This window comes from Schistocerca cancellata, chromosome 1, assembly GCF_023864275.1.
Source record: "Schistocerca cancellata isolate TAMUIC-IGC-003103 chromosome 1, iqSchCanc2.1, whole genome shotgun sequence".
NCBI classification, from domain to species: Eukaryota; Metazoa; Arthropoda; class Insecta; order Orthoptera; family Acrididae; genus Schistocerca; species Schistocerca cancellata.
Window position 1 is genome coordinate 869,978,370 of NC_064626.1, and position 18,355 is coordinate 869,996,724.

The following is an 18,355-nucleotide window of genomic DNA, read 5'->3' on the forward strand; positions in this document are numbered from 1 at the left end:
TATGGCAGTTAGGCAGGAGGTGGGAAAACTCCTATTTCATGATTGAGCGGCTGCTAATAAGCCACACATCACACTGGTAAGTGACAAATGATGCCTCGCTTGGTGTAAGGAGTGTAACATTGGACAATTGAACAGTGGAAAAACGTCGTGTGGAGTGACGAATCATGGTACACATGTGGCGATCCGATGGCAGAGTGTGGGTATGGCGAATGCCAGTGAACATCATCTGCTAGCATGTATAGTGGCAACAGTAAAATTTGGAGGTGGTGGTGTTATGGCGTGGTCGTGTTTTTCATGGAGAGGGCCTGCACACGCCTACAATGATGTTTTAAGCACCTTCTTACTTCCCATTGTTGAAGAGCAATTCAGGGATTGTGATTGCACCTCTCAACATGGTCGAGCATCTGTTCGTAATGCGTGGCCTATGGTGGAGTAGTTACATGACAATAACATCCCTGTAATGGACTGGCCTGCATAGGTCCTGACCTGAATCCTACAGAACACCTTTGGGATGTTTTGGAAAGCTGACTTTGTGCCAGGCTTCACCGACCGACATTGATACCTCTCCTCAGTGCAGAACTCTGAAGAATGGGTTGCCATTCACCAAGAAATCTTCCAGCACCTGATTCAACGTATGCCTGCGGGAGTGGAAGCTGTCATCAAGGCTAAGGGTGTGCCAACACCATATTGAATTCCAGCATTACCGATGGAGGGCACTACGAATTTTTAAGTCATTTTTTGCCAGGCGTCCGGATACTTTTGATCACACAGTGTATATAAATCTGGTCACTGAATGGCCATGCCAGGAGTATTAACAGTTTTGTGTGAAGAACAAAGTATACCGCCATGAGATGCATTAATTTTCCTACAGAATAAATTGCACCAGCATGACTAACTTTGAGGAAAAGTGACACTGACTTACGGATCAATGGCAGTTGATGGATGGGCACACTTTAAAGACCAGAAAATTGCTCTACATTTTGAGCTTTTAGTCTTTTTCCACTGTACGAACAAAACACGCATTCGGCTCACTACAGTCACAACAACGTAGTCCTTTTTCAAACAGTTACAACTTTGTGTGAGCCTTGTTAAAGATTGGGACAGCTTACAAGGGGAACTATTCAGATGCACGAGGTGGAAAATAAACCTTACCCCAAGCAGCAGTGTCAAAATGTTAAATAATTCTATCAAAAAATTTGAAATCTGTAGAACTAGAGTTCTAGAGAATGCATAAGCTGTTTGATGTTGCAATCATTTCAAAGTTAACTAAGAGACACTGTATAGAATTTTCAGAATGATTAATATTTGGAAACTCACGTTTTTTTATTTTTTCCAGTGCAAACTTAACTCAGCACTTAAAAAGTTTCAGAGAGATCACAATATGTATCTCCAGTAACAAAAATATATAATGTATTCAAATTATTTATTAGATGAATGGAGTTTGTACAGACAGAATAAAAATTAGTCAAAATATCTCTCCAAGTCCTGAAATCCACAAATCCACAGAAACAACACACTCCAGTCCCACTTTTTATACAATTATTCACTTTCCAGCTGCTGTAGCAAGTGGATTTCGAAGAACCAGTATGACTGAATCCCCTCGCAGAAACATTTTTGATATGAATCTATCTTTGTTTACTGGCTTTGCCTGAAAATACCGAAATTTATATCAACAACATTATACAACCAACAATATGTCTACAATAAATAACAAGCATTCATTCAAACTTTAGAACAAAATGATCTACATATACACAGTTCCATTTGTTCTCTTATTCCTAATTACATCAACTTCAAACATTTAAATATTTATTCCAACATTACCTTTTTCTTTCCTTTACCAGTTCGAGGCAACTCTGTCCACATTTCCTTGACATTTTCAAGCACCATATTGCAGTGACGATCAAAGGCTTTCACTCTACCAAGTAATTTCTTATTGTTGCGGCAGTTGATCAGTACCTATTTTTAACAGGCATTACACAAATTAGATCATTAACATCACCCCTCTTAAATATGCTTCCAAAATAACTATACGGCAAACACAAAACCTACAATGAATCAAATTTTATTTTTCAACTTGCACACAATTACATATTAGTTGCTCTACTGCGTGTTTCCATAGACTTTCCTGTTACATTTAAGAAAGCAAATTATCATTTACTCCAAACCTGGTTCGTGTGTCTGGATTCAGAGTTCCAGTAGCTAGCCCCATCCCCACTTTCTAGCTTTCTTCTTTCCACATTTGACAATCATGGTTCCAAAAACATGACATTAAGTTCCCCTTCACCTAAGAGTATGAAGTGCCTTTAGGATCACTGTTTTCCAGCAGGCTCATGTTTAGATTTGCTCTGCCAAATGTCAAACTGTCCAAGATTTCAAACAAGAACAACCACTGTTTTCAAAATGTTGCTTTGAACAATATCTCAAGAAATGAAATTTACTAGTGTTTGAATATTTTCAACACACACACACACACACACACACACACACACACACACACACACACACACACACACACAGAGAGAGAGAGAGAGAGAGAGAGAGAGAGAGCGAGCGAGCGAGAGAGCGCGGGGGGGGGGGGGGGGGGGGGGGGGTAATTACCTCGAAGTACAGTTTCAGCAAAAATCAAACAATGGAAACTCCAGGTAGCAATATCAACAACGTAGGAAAAGAAAGAATACTACTTACTATAAAGAAGGCATCAAGTTGCAGACAGGCACAATTAAAAGACACTCCCCTAAAGCTTTTGGTTACAGCTTTCACCAATAGAAAACACACACACACACACACACACACACACACACACACACACACGCGCACGCACGCACGCACGCAAGCAAGCCCACATGACTGCCAATTCCAGCATCTCCGGCCAGAATGCAACTATCACCTGGGATGCAAGCAGCAATCTCGAGGAAGCGCAGAAGGGGAAGAGATAGTACTGTACAGGTGGGGTGAGAGACAAATGCTGTCTGGTGGAGTGTGCAGGGACTAGACTGCCAGCAGGTGCAGCATCTGGTAGTTGTGGGGCAGGGAGGTGGTGGAAAAAAAGGAGCAGAAAAAGTGAGCAGATGTGTTGGTAGACAGCTGCAAATGAACAGGGTGGGAGACTAGAATGGGGAGGAGATGATAGGACAGAGGAGGCGAGGTCTGCAGCAAACAGATCTCCCGTGCCATTTGCCCCTCACACCCCCAACCCTCCAATCATCCCCAACAACCAGCCAATCATCCCCAACAACCAGCCACAAAGGAATGTCCCCTTCATCACCCAGCACCACCCCAGACAAACAATTGAACCATCCTTCACCAGGGCTTTCATTACCTGTCATCATGGCCTGAAACGAGGGACATCCTACCCGAGATACTTCCCACTCCTCCTAAAGTGGTGTTCCATTGCCCACCCAACCAACCAGCACAACATCGTAGTACATCCATACGCCACTCAATCCCAACCCTTTGCCCTATGGATCATATCCCTGTGGATGACCCAGGTGCAAAATCTGCCCAATCAACCAATCCAACACTTCTTCTCCAGTCCTGTCACAGGTTTATCTTGCATCATCAGGGGCCAGACCGCTCGTAAAAGCAGCCATGTCATTTACCAATTCCGGTACAATCATTGCACAGTTTTATATTTGTATGACTGCCAACCTGCTGTCCACCAGGATGAACGGCTGCCACCAAACTGTGGCCCACAGCAAAGTAGACCATCCTGAGGCACAACATGCAGCTGAACATAACACCCTTGATTTCAACTGCTGCTTCACTGCCCAAGCCATCTGGATCTTTCCATCTACCACCAGCTTTTCTGAACTGCACAGGGCCTCAACCTATTGTAATGTATGGTCCCCACATCCTCCATCCAACAGTTATCACCGTTCTGTCCTACTGACTCCTCCCCATTCCCATCTCGCATCCTGTTTATTTGCAGCCCTCTGCCAATGCATCTGCCCGTTATTCCCCGCTTTTCACCTCTTCCGCACCTTTTTTCCCAACTTCCCTGCCCCACAACCTCCTGACACTCTGCCTGTTGGCAGTCTAGTCCCTGCACACTCCACCAGACAGTATTTGTGTCTCCTTCCTTTTGCTCGTCCCCTCTAGATTGCTGCTTGCATCTCATGTGATAGTTGCATACAGCCCGATACGCTTGAGTTGGTGGTCGTATGTGACGTGCTTGCTTGCTTGTGTGTGTGTGTGTGTGTGTGTGTGTGTGTGTGTGTGTGTGTGTGTGTGTGTGTGTGTGTGTGTGAATAGTGTTTGTGTCTCTCTTTTACTGATGAAGGCTGTGGTTGAAAGCTTTATGTGAATGTCTTTATTGTACCTGTCTGCAACCTGACATCTTTTCTTTACAGGAAGCAGAAATTTGTCTTTTCCTAGTGTTAAAAGTACAGTTTCTAATTTTCAATGTTAATGGCAATCCACATGACTGGATCTTCCAAGTACGGCTGACTGACTTGCACACTGAATTTCCCAGCACTTTACTCCACACTTGTGAAATCATACTGGTGAACCAGCATTGGTGAACACTCCATCCACTCTACCTAATACTTTGATCAAGAAATATGCATAAGGTTTAATGTAAGTCATTTTTCCCAAAGCACTTGTTCCGCAGTACTGTTGGAGGAACAATATGTTTTGCTGGAGACAAGCATTTGCTGCTTGAAATCAACAGACCGTCAAGCATACCCGGTTAGCCTATTTGACAAAGCATTGCCTGTAACTAGCAAAAATCTATGTTGAACCCCTGGCCTGGCAGATACTTCACCTACCAGATATATTTAAGTAGCAGGTACTGTCTAGATCTTGACTGACCTAATAGACAAAAGGAAATTCTACAAACAAAACAAATTGTGAGAAAAAATTGGTCAGTGCTTACTTTAAGAAGACAACATATTTAGTGTGACCAACAGACCCACATGAAAGTGAAAAGGAAGACACTATCTTAGGTTCCAGAACAGCTAACTCTTTTCTTCTAGACGAGAGAGGGTTAGTGTGTGGAAAGCTGGAAATGAAGCACTGCGCACTCTCATCCCAGGGTGAGAGGGATCCACCTGTAACAGGATCAAGGCTAGACCAAGAATCTGCCATTGATTTCAGTGACCTGCTCTTCCATTTTCATTTCCCCCCCAAAGACGGAACTAATAGTTACCATACTATCAAAGGATTGGGGGGTGACTATGCCCAGAGAAAAAAAATTGTCAGTTGTTTTCACTTTTATTAACAATATGCTTTTTACAGAATTACTGGTGTGAAAGTGGGGACCAAACTCCAAAAATACCTTTTATCAAGTATCTTCGGAGTTTGGTCCCCACTTGCACACCAGTAATTCTGTAAAACAACACATATTCAATAATATCTACTACATCTACATCGACAGATACTGTGCAAACTATCATATGGTGTGAGTGGAAGTTACCCTGTACCACTATTTGCCATTTCCTTTCCTGTTCCACTCGCAAATAGAGTGAGGGAAAAAATGACTGTCTATATGCCTCCTTATCAGCCCCAATTTCTCTAATCTTATTTTTGTGGCCCTTACACGCAATGTATGTTGGAGGCAGTAGAATCAGTCGGCAGTCAACTTCAGTGGTGGTTCTCTAAATTTTCTCAATGATGTTTCTTGAAAAGAAAGTTGCTTTCCCTCCAGGGATTGCCATTTGAGTTCCCAAAGCATATCTGTAACACTTATGTGTTGTCCGAACCTAGCAGCAACAAACCTAGCAGCCACTCTAAATTGCTTAAGAAGTGTTCAAGCCACTCGTATCTGTGAACTTATTCCATATGCAACCTGCAGTGAGCTACCGTGTTAAACGATTTCTGGAAATCTAGAAATATGGAATCTGTCTGTTGCCCTTCATCCATAATTTTCAGCTTATCATGTAAGAAGGTACTTTATGGCCACCACTAGAAAGATTAAGCAATGTGAATTTTGTTATTTGTAGACAACTTATTAACAAAATACATTTTAAAGAGACACTGATGTCCAAGTGTGGTCAAGAACCCAAAAATATTGAATATGACATTCAGTGTGTGTTTTTTTTAGGGCGCAAAAACAACTGGGGTCATAAGTGCCCAAGTCAAAACTATAGAACACAAAGACAGAGAGGAGTTAAGAAACAACTACACGTCAGTCCCAATTGACATTAACAGAGGACAAATAAAAACAGGGACATGAAGAAAGGGCTATAAAATACACCATAGGGAAATGGAGGTCCAGGACTAAAAATTAAATAGCGTTCACCATATCACTACGTTGGATAAAAAGTAAAATACAGTCGACAGCTCATGCGTCGTTTGCTAAAACGGCCAATAACTAAGACAGGGCATTCCGTCAGGAAATGGTGGACAGTTACAGGGTGTATACGTGGACAAGGAAAAAAAATTCCCGGATTTTTCCCGGATTTCCCGGTTAAAAATACACTTTCTCCCGGATGAAAACACACTTTTTCCGTGCTATTAAGTGACAGTTTTTTTCATTTTTTTATTTTTTGCATCAATAAGTACGCTGTATATTTTCGTATCACGAAAGTATAAATTCGAATCCCACCAAACACCGCATGTTACTTTCCGAACCATGTAATCGAGATTACGATACGCTTTTGTAAGCGAGTCATTGCTCATGTCACGTGATCCCGCCAGCCGATGACAGCGGATATTCAGAGCGTAGGACACGTGATGTAGTCCGCTAATAGCAATATCACTGTTAAGTAGCGCGGGTACACAAACAGGAAAAGTTAATGTTTTAAATTAATATACATAGTGTTGCTACAAGAAAAGCAAAGCTTTCACGTACAACATTGGTCTCTAAGGTTAATGAGCTGCAATAGAAGCTAAGCTTTCACATATAATGTTGATTTTTCTTGTCCGTGTTACACTTTAAGATACATCACACAAATGTGCCAGTAAAATTTTTAGCCGAGTCCAGTGACTTGTTCTCAAAGTTTTCCACAAGTAAATTAGCTACCGCAGAGGAGCGACAGCTTCCCGTAGCACTACATCAATTTACTCATAATAACGACACGATTGTCTGATCTGGGCTCTAAATACTTCTAATCGCTCGTCATCAAACGCTCTGTGATTTAAGGAATTCATCGCACATTCTCACACATAGTTCCACTTGCGAAAGAGTAAATTTGCTTTGAAAGTAACGTTTTTCAAACAGCCATTCGCAATATTTTCCCGTGACCTGTTAGAAATAGGTTCGTTTCAGCAGTCGTCAGAGAGCGCCAGGTAAGAGGCGCCACCGCGCTTTGGCAGCTACGATGACGCAGGAAGCCCGTATGTTCGTATGTGTAAAACATTAAAAGATCTTACGTTATGTCATAAAAGAAAAGAGGCCGAAATACCGGTGTCTAATGCTGCGTAAGTTGTTAATACAAATACTACCCATGACTGGTGTGGTGTCTCAAATCTGATTACGTTTATTTTGTCGCTGTCTGCTAGATAAAACAAAATAGATCTTTCTAACACTGCGGAAATTGTAACACATACCAAATAAACGAGACTGTTTTTGCACAAATGGTCATTTTTATAACACGACAGAATATAATTCACGAAGACCAACATAAAATGCCTATTAGGCCTACTACAAGCAAATAGTTTAATGTTAGAAAATAGTTTCACATTTCATTCATACGCCCCAGTTTCTCGAGCATGAACCGTGAGATCGAAAAGTAGTAGTACGAGATTTTTACTTAAATTTGGAATCGTCATATTCTTCCCTAATTGGTGTGATGTCCCCGTTCCTCGTCCTAACAAACAATCTTGTCATGACTAACTCTGGAACTATTCCTGCCTTTGTCAAAATTTAGTCGCTGGTTAACTTCACTAACCCTGCCAGAATCACCGGTTTAGTTATCCCTGATTATTCTCCGGTTAGGCGTTATGATGTTCGTACAAACCACTTTCCGCCCTACTTCCAGAATAGAAGTTAATCGGCTGCTAGAAGGGGGCTGTACACCTGGCCCTTACAAGTGGAGCGATCTGGCCAAAAATTTTCTGACAAAATTTCATTTTCTTGGATACACCGAGAAGATAATACGTAATCTTTCTTACCTGTTATTCCTGTTAGTCGTTTATTTCCACTCTGGTAGTCTGACTCTATGGATTTCGCTAGTAATTATAGCACAGCTGATCATTCCAAGCCCAATCAACCACATCATCAGACAGCGGTTGGCGTTCACTCGTTCGGCTTTACTCTGCTCAGCTCGGATAACCCGGTCCCCTTTTGCTTGCAGGAAAGTTTATTTCTAGATGCGACGAGGATTCCCGTGACAGACATCACGTACACTAGGCACGTATTCAAAATTTAACTTATGATTCATTCAGAAATCAACTTACAGAGTGCGTTCAAAAACCAAGAGGGATGCGTTTCAAAATCATGAGTAATCGGTAGACCAACGTGCGCTGGATGCTAGCTCTTTGTGAAACATGATTTTTTTCTTCTCAAGAATATGAATTTGGCGCCCCCTCCACCCCCGTAATTGTCATTCGGGTCAGATACATCGGTTTGCCCCGCCACTCAACTGCGCATGCGCATGAGCCCGCTCGTAACTCCTATAACGAATCTAGTTAAACCGTTGTGACGTCACTCTCATCGGAGACATTTTGCTGTTATAAAGCATTGCATAGTCTTCCTAACACCTTTGACACATTTTGTTGTTGGCAAACGTTTGTATGAGCACTGTGTTTTGTTGTTGTATATGGCACATTTCCTTTCCAATTTATGTTTTATTTTCATATTTTTTTTCTCGTTCACGTTTTATTGTTGTAGTATTATTCTGCAGTAGCGGGATACAGTAATATCCTTTGTTGGAGCATCGATTCTTACGAGTCAATATTGCAAAAATGTAACTGAAGCCTAAAATAATGAAAAATTCCCGGAATTCTAAAAAATTCCCGGGTTTTTCCCGGTTTTCTCCCGGATGAAAAAATTCCCGGGTTTTTCCCGGATCTCCCGGGTCGTATACACCCCGAGTTAAAACTTTGGTGCAATGTGCACAAAGTGGCGGGGTAGCGCCACTTAACAAATGGCGATGGCTAAAATGACAGTGGCCCATATGCAACCTAGTTAAAAAATGACCTCTTACCGGTGAGAGGGTCGAGAGGTGGTCATACAAGCCGCTGGGAGAGGCTTAATAATCTGTAGCTTATTCCCATGAAGGGAGGACCAATGGCGATGCCAAAGCACCACCACCCCTTGACAGACAACAACAAAGATCATTGGAGGGTATATTGGAACTAGCGGGCTGAGGTACAAGGACTGCAGCCTTGGCAGCAGCCTTGTTTCATGGCAGACTGACATGGCCAGCAACCCACATGAATATCACAGTGTCTCCATCAAGAGTGAGCAAGTGACTGTTTTCCTGGATCCGTTGCACTAAGGGATGGGTGGTGTACAGCGCACAGAGACTTTGAAGGGCACTGAGAATGTGAGCAGAGAACACAACTGAAAAACCTGTGTCACTGGTTGTATTCCATGGCCTGATACAGTACAAAGAGCTCGGCTGTAAATACTGAGCAGTGTGCCGGAAGCAGATACAGAAACACATTGACGCCAATGACACAGGTGCACCCAACACTATGGCCAGTCTGAGAACCATCAGTGTATACAAAGGTACTATCGCAAAGTTCCATGCGAAGGTCGTGAAACTGAAGGCGATAGATCGAGGCTGGAGTAGTGTCCATAGAAAGTGAATAAAGGCCAAGGTGAACACAGGCCACTGCACGAAGCCAAGGTCATGAAGGGTTCACATCCACTGGGAAAGTTGCAGGTAGTATGAAGTTAAGCCCCCGGAGTGAGTGGTTAAAGCGGACTCCAGAAGGTAACATAGAACAGGGACGCACCCTATATGCCGATCAAAGGAGTCATCGAAGAAAGAGGCATAGGCTTGATGGCCACACATTGCTGACAAACAGCTTGCATACCTGCTGAGCAGAAAGTAACGGTGGTAAGACAGTGGTAGTTCGCCAGCTTCAGGATACAGACTCTCAACTGGGCTAGTTTAAAAGGCACCATTGGCCAAATGGATGCCACAATGGTGGATACTTTTGAGACAGCATTAGAGGGGCGGACGTGCAGATGCATAACAAAGCACCCCTAGTCTAGTTTCGAACAGACACGGGACGAGAACAAGCAGAGGAGGGTGGTTCGATCTGCACTCCAAGAAGTATAATTGAGGTCACATAGGATACAAAAGGACCACGTAAAGTGAGCTGCCAGGTAAGACACATGGGAGAACCACGAGTGTTTCCTATTGAGCACGAGCTGCAGGAATTTCAGTTTCAACTAACAAAAAAGCAACAGGACCAAGACGTAAATAAGGCTGTCAGAAATTCATACAAATGGTTTTGTCAGTGGAAAAACGAAAGCCATTGTAGATTCTCTGAAAAACGAAAGCCATTGTAGATTCTCCATGAGTAAAGATGATCAAGACATGGCTGAAGACGCCGTTCAATGAGACAGGTCTGTTGAGAATTGCTATAGAGGGCAAAATCATTAACAAAAAGGGAGCTGGAGATGCCCAGTGGGAGACAGGCCATGATAGGGTTAATGACGATAGCAAAGAGGATGATGCTCAGGACAGAACACTGAGGCACACCGTTTTCCTCGATAAAGGTGTCCAACAAGGCAGAACCCACACGCACCTTGACAACTCTGTCTTTTAAAAATTCTCAAGGAAGTAGGGCAGGCAGCCACGGAGGCCCCACGTGTAGAGAGTACGGAGGACACCAGCTCTCCAGCAGGTGTTGTAGGCCTTCTCCAAATTGAAAAACACAGCCACAGTCTGGGATTTCCCCAGAAAACCATTCATGATGGATGGAAAAAGTGACAAGATGGTCAACTGCAGAACGGCGCACTCGAAATCCACAATGTGCTACAACTAGTAAATTGTGCAACTTGAGCCAGCATACAAGACTGGCATGAATCATGTGTTCCATCACCTTGCAACCACAGCTGGTGAGAGATGGTGATCGCTCTTTTTTGGGAACCGTTCATTTTTACTCTTGCACCACACATTTGCGCTTGGTCGTATGAAAAATTAGTACTATAGGTGACTGAAGATGGAAGGTGACAAGAGGGGGCACTTGCCTCCCTCTGGAGTACAGAATTTTTATTCATAACAGTATTCTCACACACTTAATTTTTGTGATTCTGCAAAACCTCTCGTTTAGCCAACTGTAGCATTATGTGGCTGATCGCAGTGAAATAATATAGGGTGGTGCACGAAAAACCGGTCCCGAGTACAGACTTCTCGCCAGTTGCGCACAATTTGTTAACCACTATGAGCAGAATAGATAAACATGTAATAATTAGGCAGTGAAGAAATAACAAGAAAGCTAATGCTAACAACAACTTCGAAACAATAGATGTTGATTGGTGGGCGAAACAGCAGTCTCGTACACGGGGCCGACTTTTTGTGCACCACCCTGTACCACTGAAATAATATTGTAGAAGTTATCATATTCTCTTTACAAAATGTAACACCAGACACTCGATTATGGAGCGTCGGCTTCATCTGGTTGTAAGTCGATCTGCCTTCCACAACAATGACAATGCCCTTTTACCTTGGATTTAAAAAAAAGTAGAAGAAGAAAAAGAAGAAGAAGAATGAAAAATGGCACTCGCGTGTGCCGTGCCGACTTCCTTTGCATGTGTAATAACAAAAAATCTTGCCTTTTTACAAGTATTTCTTTTGCTATTTATCGAAATAGCGAAGTAAGCTGATATGCCATTTTGTTACCTGAAAAAAAATGTATGTATTTACCACATAATTTTTATATAATTATAAAATACATTTTAATTAACAGTCATGGATGCTGAATAAAATACGAAAAGAACCAGAAGTTCAGATTTCAAAAAAAAGGTTGGAAATTTATCTAGAAATGGCGTGCACAGCAAATGAAATGAACAACAACTTGATACTGAACTAACTATGAGCAGTCGGCAGTGGAACTGCGAAGAGTGGCCACGTGAAGGAGGACGAGTCCAGCCGAGCAAGGCCAAGGCCAAGGCCAAGACAGACGGGAATGGGGCCCGAGGCTGGAACGAGACCGGCGGACGTGCCGTTGCAGGAACGAGACTGTCCGTTTCCCATTCCTGGGAACTATATGTAGAAATTCGCGACCGAAGTGAACTATGAAAGACCATTCCTTAGAATTCATTCCTCACTCTTTCTGTTCATTTGGACCCATTAGTTCACGAACGACCCATCTCTAGTATGACAGTGGCTTCATGCAAGCGTCTAGGAAACATACCCTCTGCCGAGAGACGGTTGTACAAACTATGCAGAACATTCTTGCCCACAGGAGAAAGGTGCTGCAACATCTGAATGTTGACAGTGTCTGGCCCTGGGGCAGAGGATCGAGATGAACTGAGAGCACGATCTAGCTCTCTATTAGTAAAGGTGGCATTGCAGCATTCATGATTCTGAGAAGATAGATTCACTGAAATGCCATATCAATTGGACTTTAGATTTTGGGTTAAGTTACGCTGAAAAGATGAAAACAAAGAAGATTTAATTTGAAACAAATAATTTCTTCATCTATAACAGGTGGGCATAAAGGGTAAACAGTTGCGTCTGAAACTTGTAACCCACCATAAATACACTGACCATTGCCTAAAAGACAGCTACCTTGTTTTCATTATCACCATATCCAACTTAAGTTTCCTGTGTGCAACACAAACACCTTCACAATGGATACTGGAAAGAAAGGATAACATATTTAATTGTAACAACTACTGTCTATAAATGTCTTCACTTCATGTAGTTACCAATTATTATATTGTACATGGTGGGATTTTAATGGGTATTCTATTACCTTTGGGACATCACAACCATATTTCAACAACACACATGTTGACAATTCTACCAATAACTGTAACATATTCTCTGCTTCTGCAAACAATAGGCATATTCATATCAATTCAGGCAGACTACAAAAATCTTACCTTCATAGTCTCTGATGTTACTGGATTTAGCGTACGCTAAAATGAAGGATTAAGTAAGGAACACTAACTTATTGTTTTTGTCAAAAAAAATTTCTGCTCTGAGATACAGCCCTCCAAAGATGACACTGCACATACCATTTTGAAGATGAAAATTTTGGAAAAAATTTTAAAATGCTGTATCTCTGGAACAGTTCTAGATATTTTGTTCGGGTATTTTTATTTGAAAGATAATTGCTTTATGATTACAAAGAAATCCTCCATTTGGACTTATCTGTCAAAGTTCTTTTGCTATAGTGTTCTGAACTTTTTTTTATAATTCATGGAAATATATATTTTTTTCAACAATGCCAACCCATAAAATATTGTTTTTTTTCCTGTAGTACCATATGGTTCTACATTCCCTGAAAAGGAGAGCTACCACTTTTCGGCTGAACAGGTTTTATAAACAACTGAAATTTTTGCCGTACATAAAACATATTTTATTACCACATTATCATGTTAAAAGGCCCATAAAAATCAAAACATAGCCTTATTTAACATAATTTTAGGTTTGAAAGATAAATAAGAGACTCATTTTCCAAGAATTTTAAATGGTTCCAAAATGTACGTGATTGATCCAAATTTTCAATTTATACAACTTCTGTGCACTCTGTTTTGTACTGAAATTTGCCAGTCACTGAACTAAAAATGTGTTCCACTGCTTCAGTATCTTCATTTTATATAGAGTGATGCCTGCCTGTTGAACCAAAAGGAATAGAAGCACTACTTTTTGTTCATAATGTTTTGAAGATTGTGAGTACTGATGGCGCTGTTTCTGTCCTTCAGCTGGAAACCTATATCAGCAGCTGGTCCATATGGTAGCATAAAGTTCACTAAAATTTCGCTTAACTCTTAACTGGTGTCTATAAACTCTCCAACCCACCAGTCAGTCAGTCACAGTCGCAGTCACACACACGTCACAAACATCCCCCTTTCTCAGGTTGTGAATCTGAATATTATCCTGCTGTTTCTGAGGTGTTGGCCGAATGAACAAAATTTCTTCTTTCTTGCTCTTTAAAGTGAATAATATTAGTTCATCCATCATTTTGAGTCCAAAAATGTGTCTTCTGAATTCCTTCCACAGGAGTAGTTTGTTTGGACCATTCTTAATTTTTCTGCTCACAGAATTCTTGAATTTCCTCTTCGGTCAAAAGAATGAAGAATGTTTAAGATTTCATGACTCTCGTAAAACCCTCAGCATTCTGAATCACAGCTGTATTTGGTCTGGAAAGATTGTTTTGTAACATGGTGCTTCAGCAGGCCACCTTCACCATCACAAGACCCCTTCCCGTGACCAGTAGCACTGCATACCCAGTCAGTTGGCAATAAGAGAGACTTACTCCATTCAAACAGCTGGTAGCGATTTTTAAAACAACAAGGAGCACCATCAGAAATAATGATGATCTTCTCTACCCCAGCTTGCAGCTGAAGAATTTTGCACATCACTAGCAAAGCATGTGCTGAGTCATGGCCTGTGTCATCACTTATAACTGCAACACTTGTGGTCTTGTTTTGAAAATATGTCACTCCTGTAAAAATTGAAACCTGGTCACTACTCCAACGATACCTTTATACTTCTTGTGGGAGAATTACACACCAGTTCTCAGCAAAATCACAGTGAAGCAGTTAACATAGTTCTTCAGCCTGTATACTCTTTCACTTCTGCAATGTGGTGTTGTTGCAATTTCTTCAGATGCTGGTGTGATACTGCTTCCACTGACCATTTACCAAGTTCATCAATGAAACTGTCAAAGGCAACAGTTGTCATAATTAGTTTATTTTCCTCCCATGTTGCATACGTAATTTTGGCAGACTTATCTGTCACGTCTTCCAGGCGAAGTGTCTGTCAATTCTTGAAACATACAAGTCTTTCACTTTACATCAGAGACTACTAATTACTTCACACACCTGATCAAGGTGTCATATGTCACGTGCTCCAGGAAGTTCTTCAAAGTTAGCACAAAAAGTTCAAGATTTGCGCAGTACAAACATAAACAGATATCTCTAGGTGGGTGTGTAACCATCCACTTAGGTTGTAGTGAATACAATTTTGATCTTCCAATTTGTGAAGTTGTATAGGTCCTCTTATAAACTGCAAATGTTTCTTTAATACTGTGAGTCTTGTACCTCTTCACTTTCACAACTTTTTGACCTTCAACAATTACAGTTATAGTGTCTTCTTGTTGGCACTCAGGTGAGAAGTCCCATTTATCTTCCAGATAAAATGACTGCACTATTTGAACTTGAGCTGCTTCTACAGGATGACCATAATAGGGATCTGTCTTCCAAAGACTCCTTTACAGACCTCACATTTCTTGATTTGTCTACCATGTACTGATGGAATGTGGTTCAAATTTTTTTTCTTTGAAAATGTCTCTGGAATAATAGTTAAAACTTGCAGCTTTTCACTGTAGGCTGCACAATATTCAACAGCTGAATTGATATTTGTGAAAAATTCCTGGCAAGAGTGCTTTGGTTCATTTTCTTCTGAACATAGAATTTCTACTTTGAAGAGTGTGGTCAGTTTTGCAGTAGTGTATTCATCCACAACTTTAGTAATTTCTCCGATTTTTAGATGCATAGAGCTTATGACTCGAATTCACTGACCATGGTTTCTTAACAGGACTAACACCTACCTCTGTAATTGACACATTCAGGGTATTTAATTCTTCCTCTACTGATGTAATATCTGAATCATCTGCACCATGGGAGGCTTCACCTTGTTCAGATACTACCATTGTTGTTATTCTGTCAAAACATTTAGAACACAATAAGTCATCCCTGGAAACATCTTCACTTTGAAACAGAGTCTTCAAATGAGAACTTTTATTCCAAACCTGAACAAAGTCTCTTTTTTTGTTTGTCTTGTATATCATTCTTTTATGGATATGCAAATAGTCAGCACACTTCACTTTCCTGTGGCCCCAGTCAGAAGACATTTCACAGTCCTTTTCACAAAACACACTGCAACTGTGTCAACTGACAAATTCCTCACGAAAACACAGAACTAGTACACAAATTAGCACTGAAAAACTAAAATATGGAAACGTGCAATGAACAACCACAACAAAGAAGCTGACAAGAAACTACAACAAAGTAAGAAATATTTGCAACAATGAAAATGAAAAGAAATAACGTAAACAAAGAAAATGATAAGAAAAAACTGCAAAAAAGGCAATAGAAATAAACATTGTAACAAAGAAATTAGTAATAAACAACTTCATTAAAGATATACATTATCCTTTAAAGTTAAAAAATGATTTTTTAAAATGTAACCTGTCCAACTTAAAACTGGAAACTGTCCTTTATAGAGAATATAGTACTACATGGTACTAATCAACATTTTTGAAAAAAGAATTTTACTGTAAACCCAAAAAAAAAAAAATTCAAAAGGTGACAGTAACAAAACTTTGACAGATATGTCCCAATGGAGGAAGGATACCACTGTAATCATAAAGCAATTATCTTTTTTAAAAAACTGTAACAAAATATCTAGAACTGTTCCAGAGATACAGAATTTTAGAAATTTTTCTGAAATTTGCATCTTCAAAATGGAATTCACAGTGTCATCTTTGGAGGCCTGTATCTCAGGGCAGGAATTTTTTTGGAAAAACAAAAAAATGTGTTTCTTTCTTACTTCTGAATTTTAACATAGGCTAAATTCAGTATCATCCAAGACTACGAAGCTAGCCCCCTGCAGATGCATTGTTATGTTTACATGAAACAAGTAAACAGAACAAAAATGACCTGATTCCACTACTGCATGTTATTTATTGTTTATTGCGTGTTGAAATAATGTTCTAGTATGCTTCTCCCAATTAGGAATGATTCTGTGCCTCTACCCCCGTACACACACTTTTAGTATGCAACCCACTGAACAGTAGGGGAAAAAAATCAACAGCCTAATTAATGATTTGGCTTATGTTTTATATTGTATTCTGAGCTAAAAGACATGTAACCTCACCAATCATAGGACTCATATCAACAAAGATAAATTCATGAAGTTTTCTGAAGCAACAGGAGTAGATAATGAGATGCATCTAATAAAAATTAAGTTGGTTGCTTGACCATTTTTAAATATTTTGGTTTTTTTATGTGTGATTATGCTTTAATTGGGAAGGTCAAAACAGCTTCAAAAAAATTTTACCTTGCACCATTACTGAATTGTGGTGTAAGCGCACAATGGTTTTTCAAATTGGAGAAATTGCATTTTATTCCTGCACTAGGTTAAGTTATAACACTGCAATTTACATGATTGTTTTTAGGAAAGTCTTCTCTAGAATGTTTTTATTATCAAAAACACCCTAAATTAAAAAAAAAAACAGTCAAAATGGCCTCCAAATTTTGGTATTAAAAATTTAGAAAATCTGTTTTTAGACCCAAAAACAACAATCAAGGAGTGACTTTATTATCAGTTTATTTGTTCTCTAGTTAGATATCATAAACTACTAGTATTATATCCAGCAAGAACACTGACAAATGTTTCCTTAATTTTTTTATAAATTTTTGGAATTTGAGAATCTTCACAAAAAATAAAGTTCAGGGCTAGTTATCTCTGGTGTGACTGAATATAAAAAAAATCAGATTTTTGCACATGTTATATGCCTATATGATAGCGAAGTACAGTAAAAATTTCAAAACTGATATTTGAGTGTTAACAAAGGTAGGAAGTTTTGAAAATGAGGAAATAATTCACACTAAACAACAACTCATCTCATAGCTGATGCCTAATTCATGTGTGATATTAGCAGGTTGTAATCAATTATTATTGAAGATAAGGTACTGAATTATACCCAAAAAATTACAGAACTAATTTGTCATATCATGGTAAGTATTTCCAGTCAACATATTTTCGAGGTGCGGTGCTTCCTACTCCCAGGATTGATTGTTAGGAACACTTATTTCTTCAGACAGCTTTTGTGATACACAATAACACCTCCCAGTTACTGTGGTAAGTTCACAACACATTATCCAAATGTTGCACTAGTAGATTTCTTGAGTGACGTTCTTGGGCCAGCAGGGTTGTGAAAATGCACGCATCATCATTGTTTTCCAAAATTATTCTTTCAACCTATGCAAGCCACCATTGTCCACCATACACACATGCCATTATGTCATTCAATGTTAAAGACAGATGTAATTTTACTGACACAATGGTCCTCCTCAGTTTCTAATGTTACATAGCATTGAACTAAGTTATCTGCAATGCCAAGAAATTTGTGGAATTGCCTTGTTCCTTTTATTACTACACAATTTTCAAATCTGTTTTGGCGTGCTGTTTTGATATGGAGAACTATCTCTTCTTTCTTGATGAGAAAATAGGTTATGCCTTTAATAATATCCTTGCAAAAGGCATACATGTCC

General features: G+C 40.0%; 1 protein-coding gene across 1 annotated transcript in view; it reads right to left on the reverse strand.

Annotated features, from left to right (window-relative positions):
• Positions 1-1,406: 1,406 nt before the first annotated feature.
• The window catches only part of LOC126189901 (probable small nuclear ribonucleoprotein Sm D2), a 46,975-nt gene continuing 30,026 nt past the window's right edge, over positions 1,407-18,355 (reverse strand). Inside the window, exons 3-4 of the mRNA XM_049930978.1 lie at positions 1,825-1,959; positions 1,407-1,648 (exon numbers count right to left, since the gene is read on the reverse strand). Of these exons, the coding sequence (XP_049786935.1) occupies positions 1,544-1,648; positions 1,825-1,959 (240 nt within the window). The 3' untranslated portion in view covers positions 1,407-1,543. The remainder of the gene's footprint in view (positions 1,649-1,824; positions 1,960-18,355) is intronic.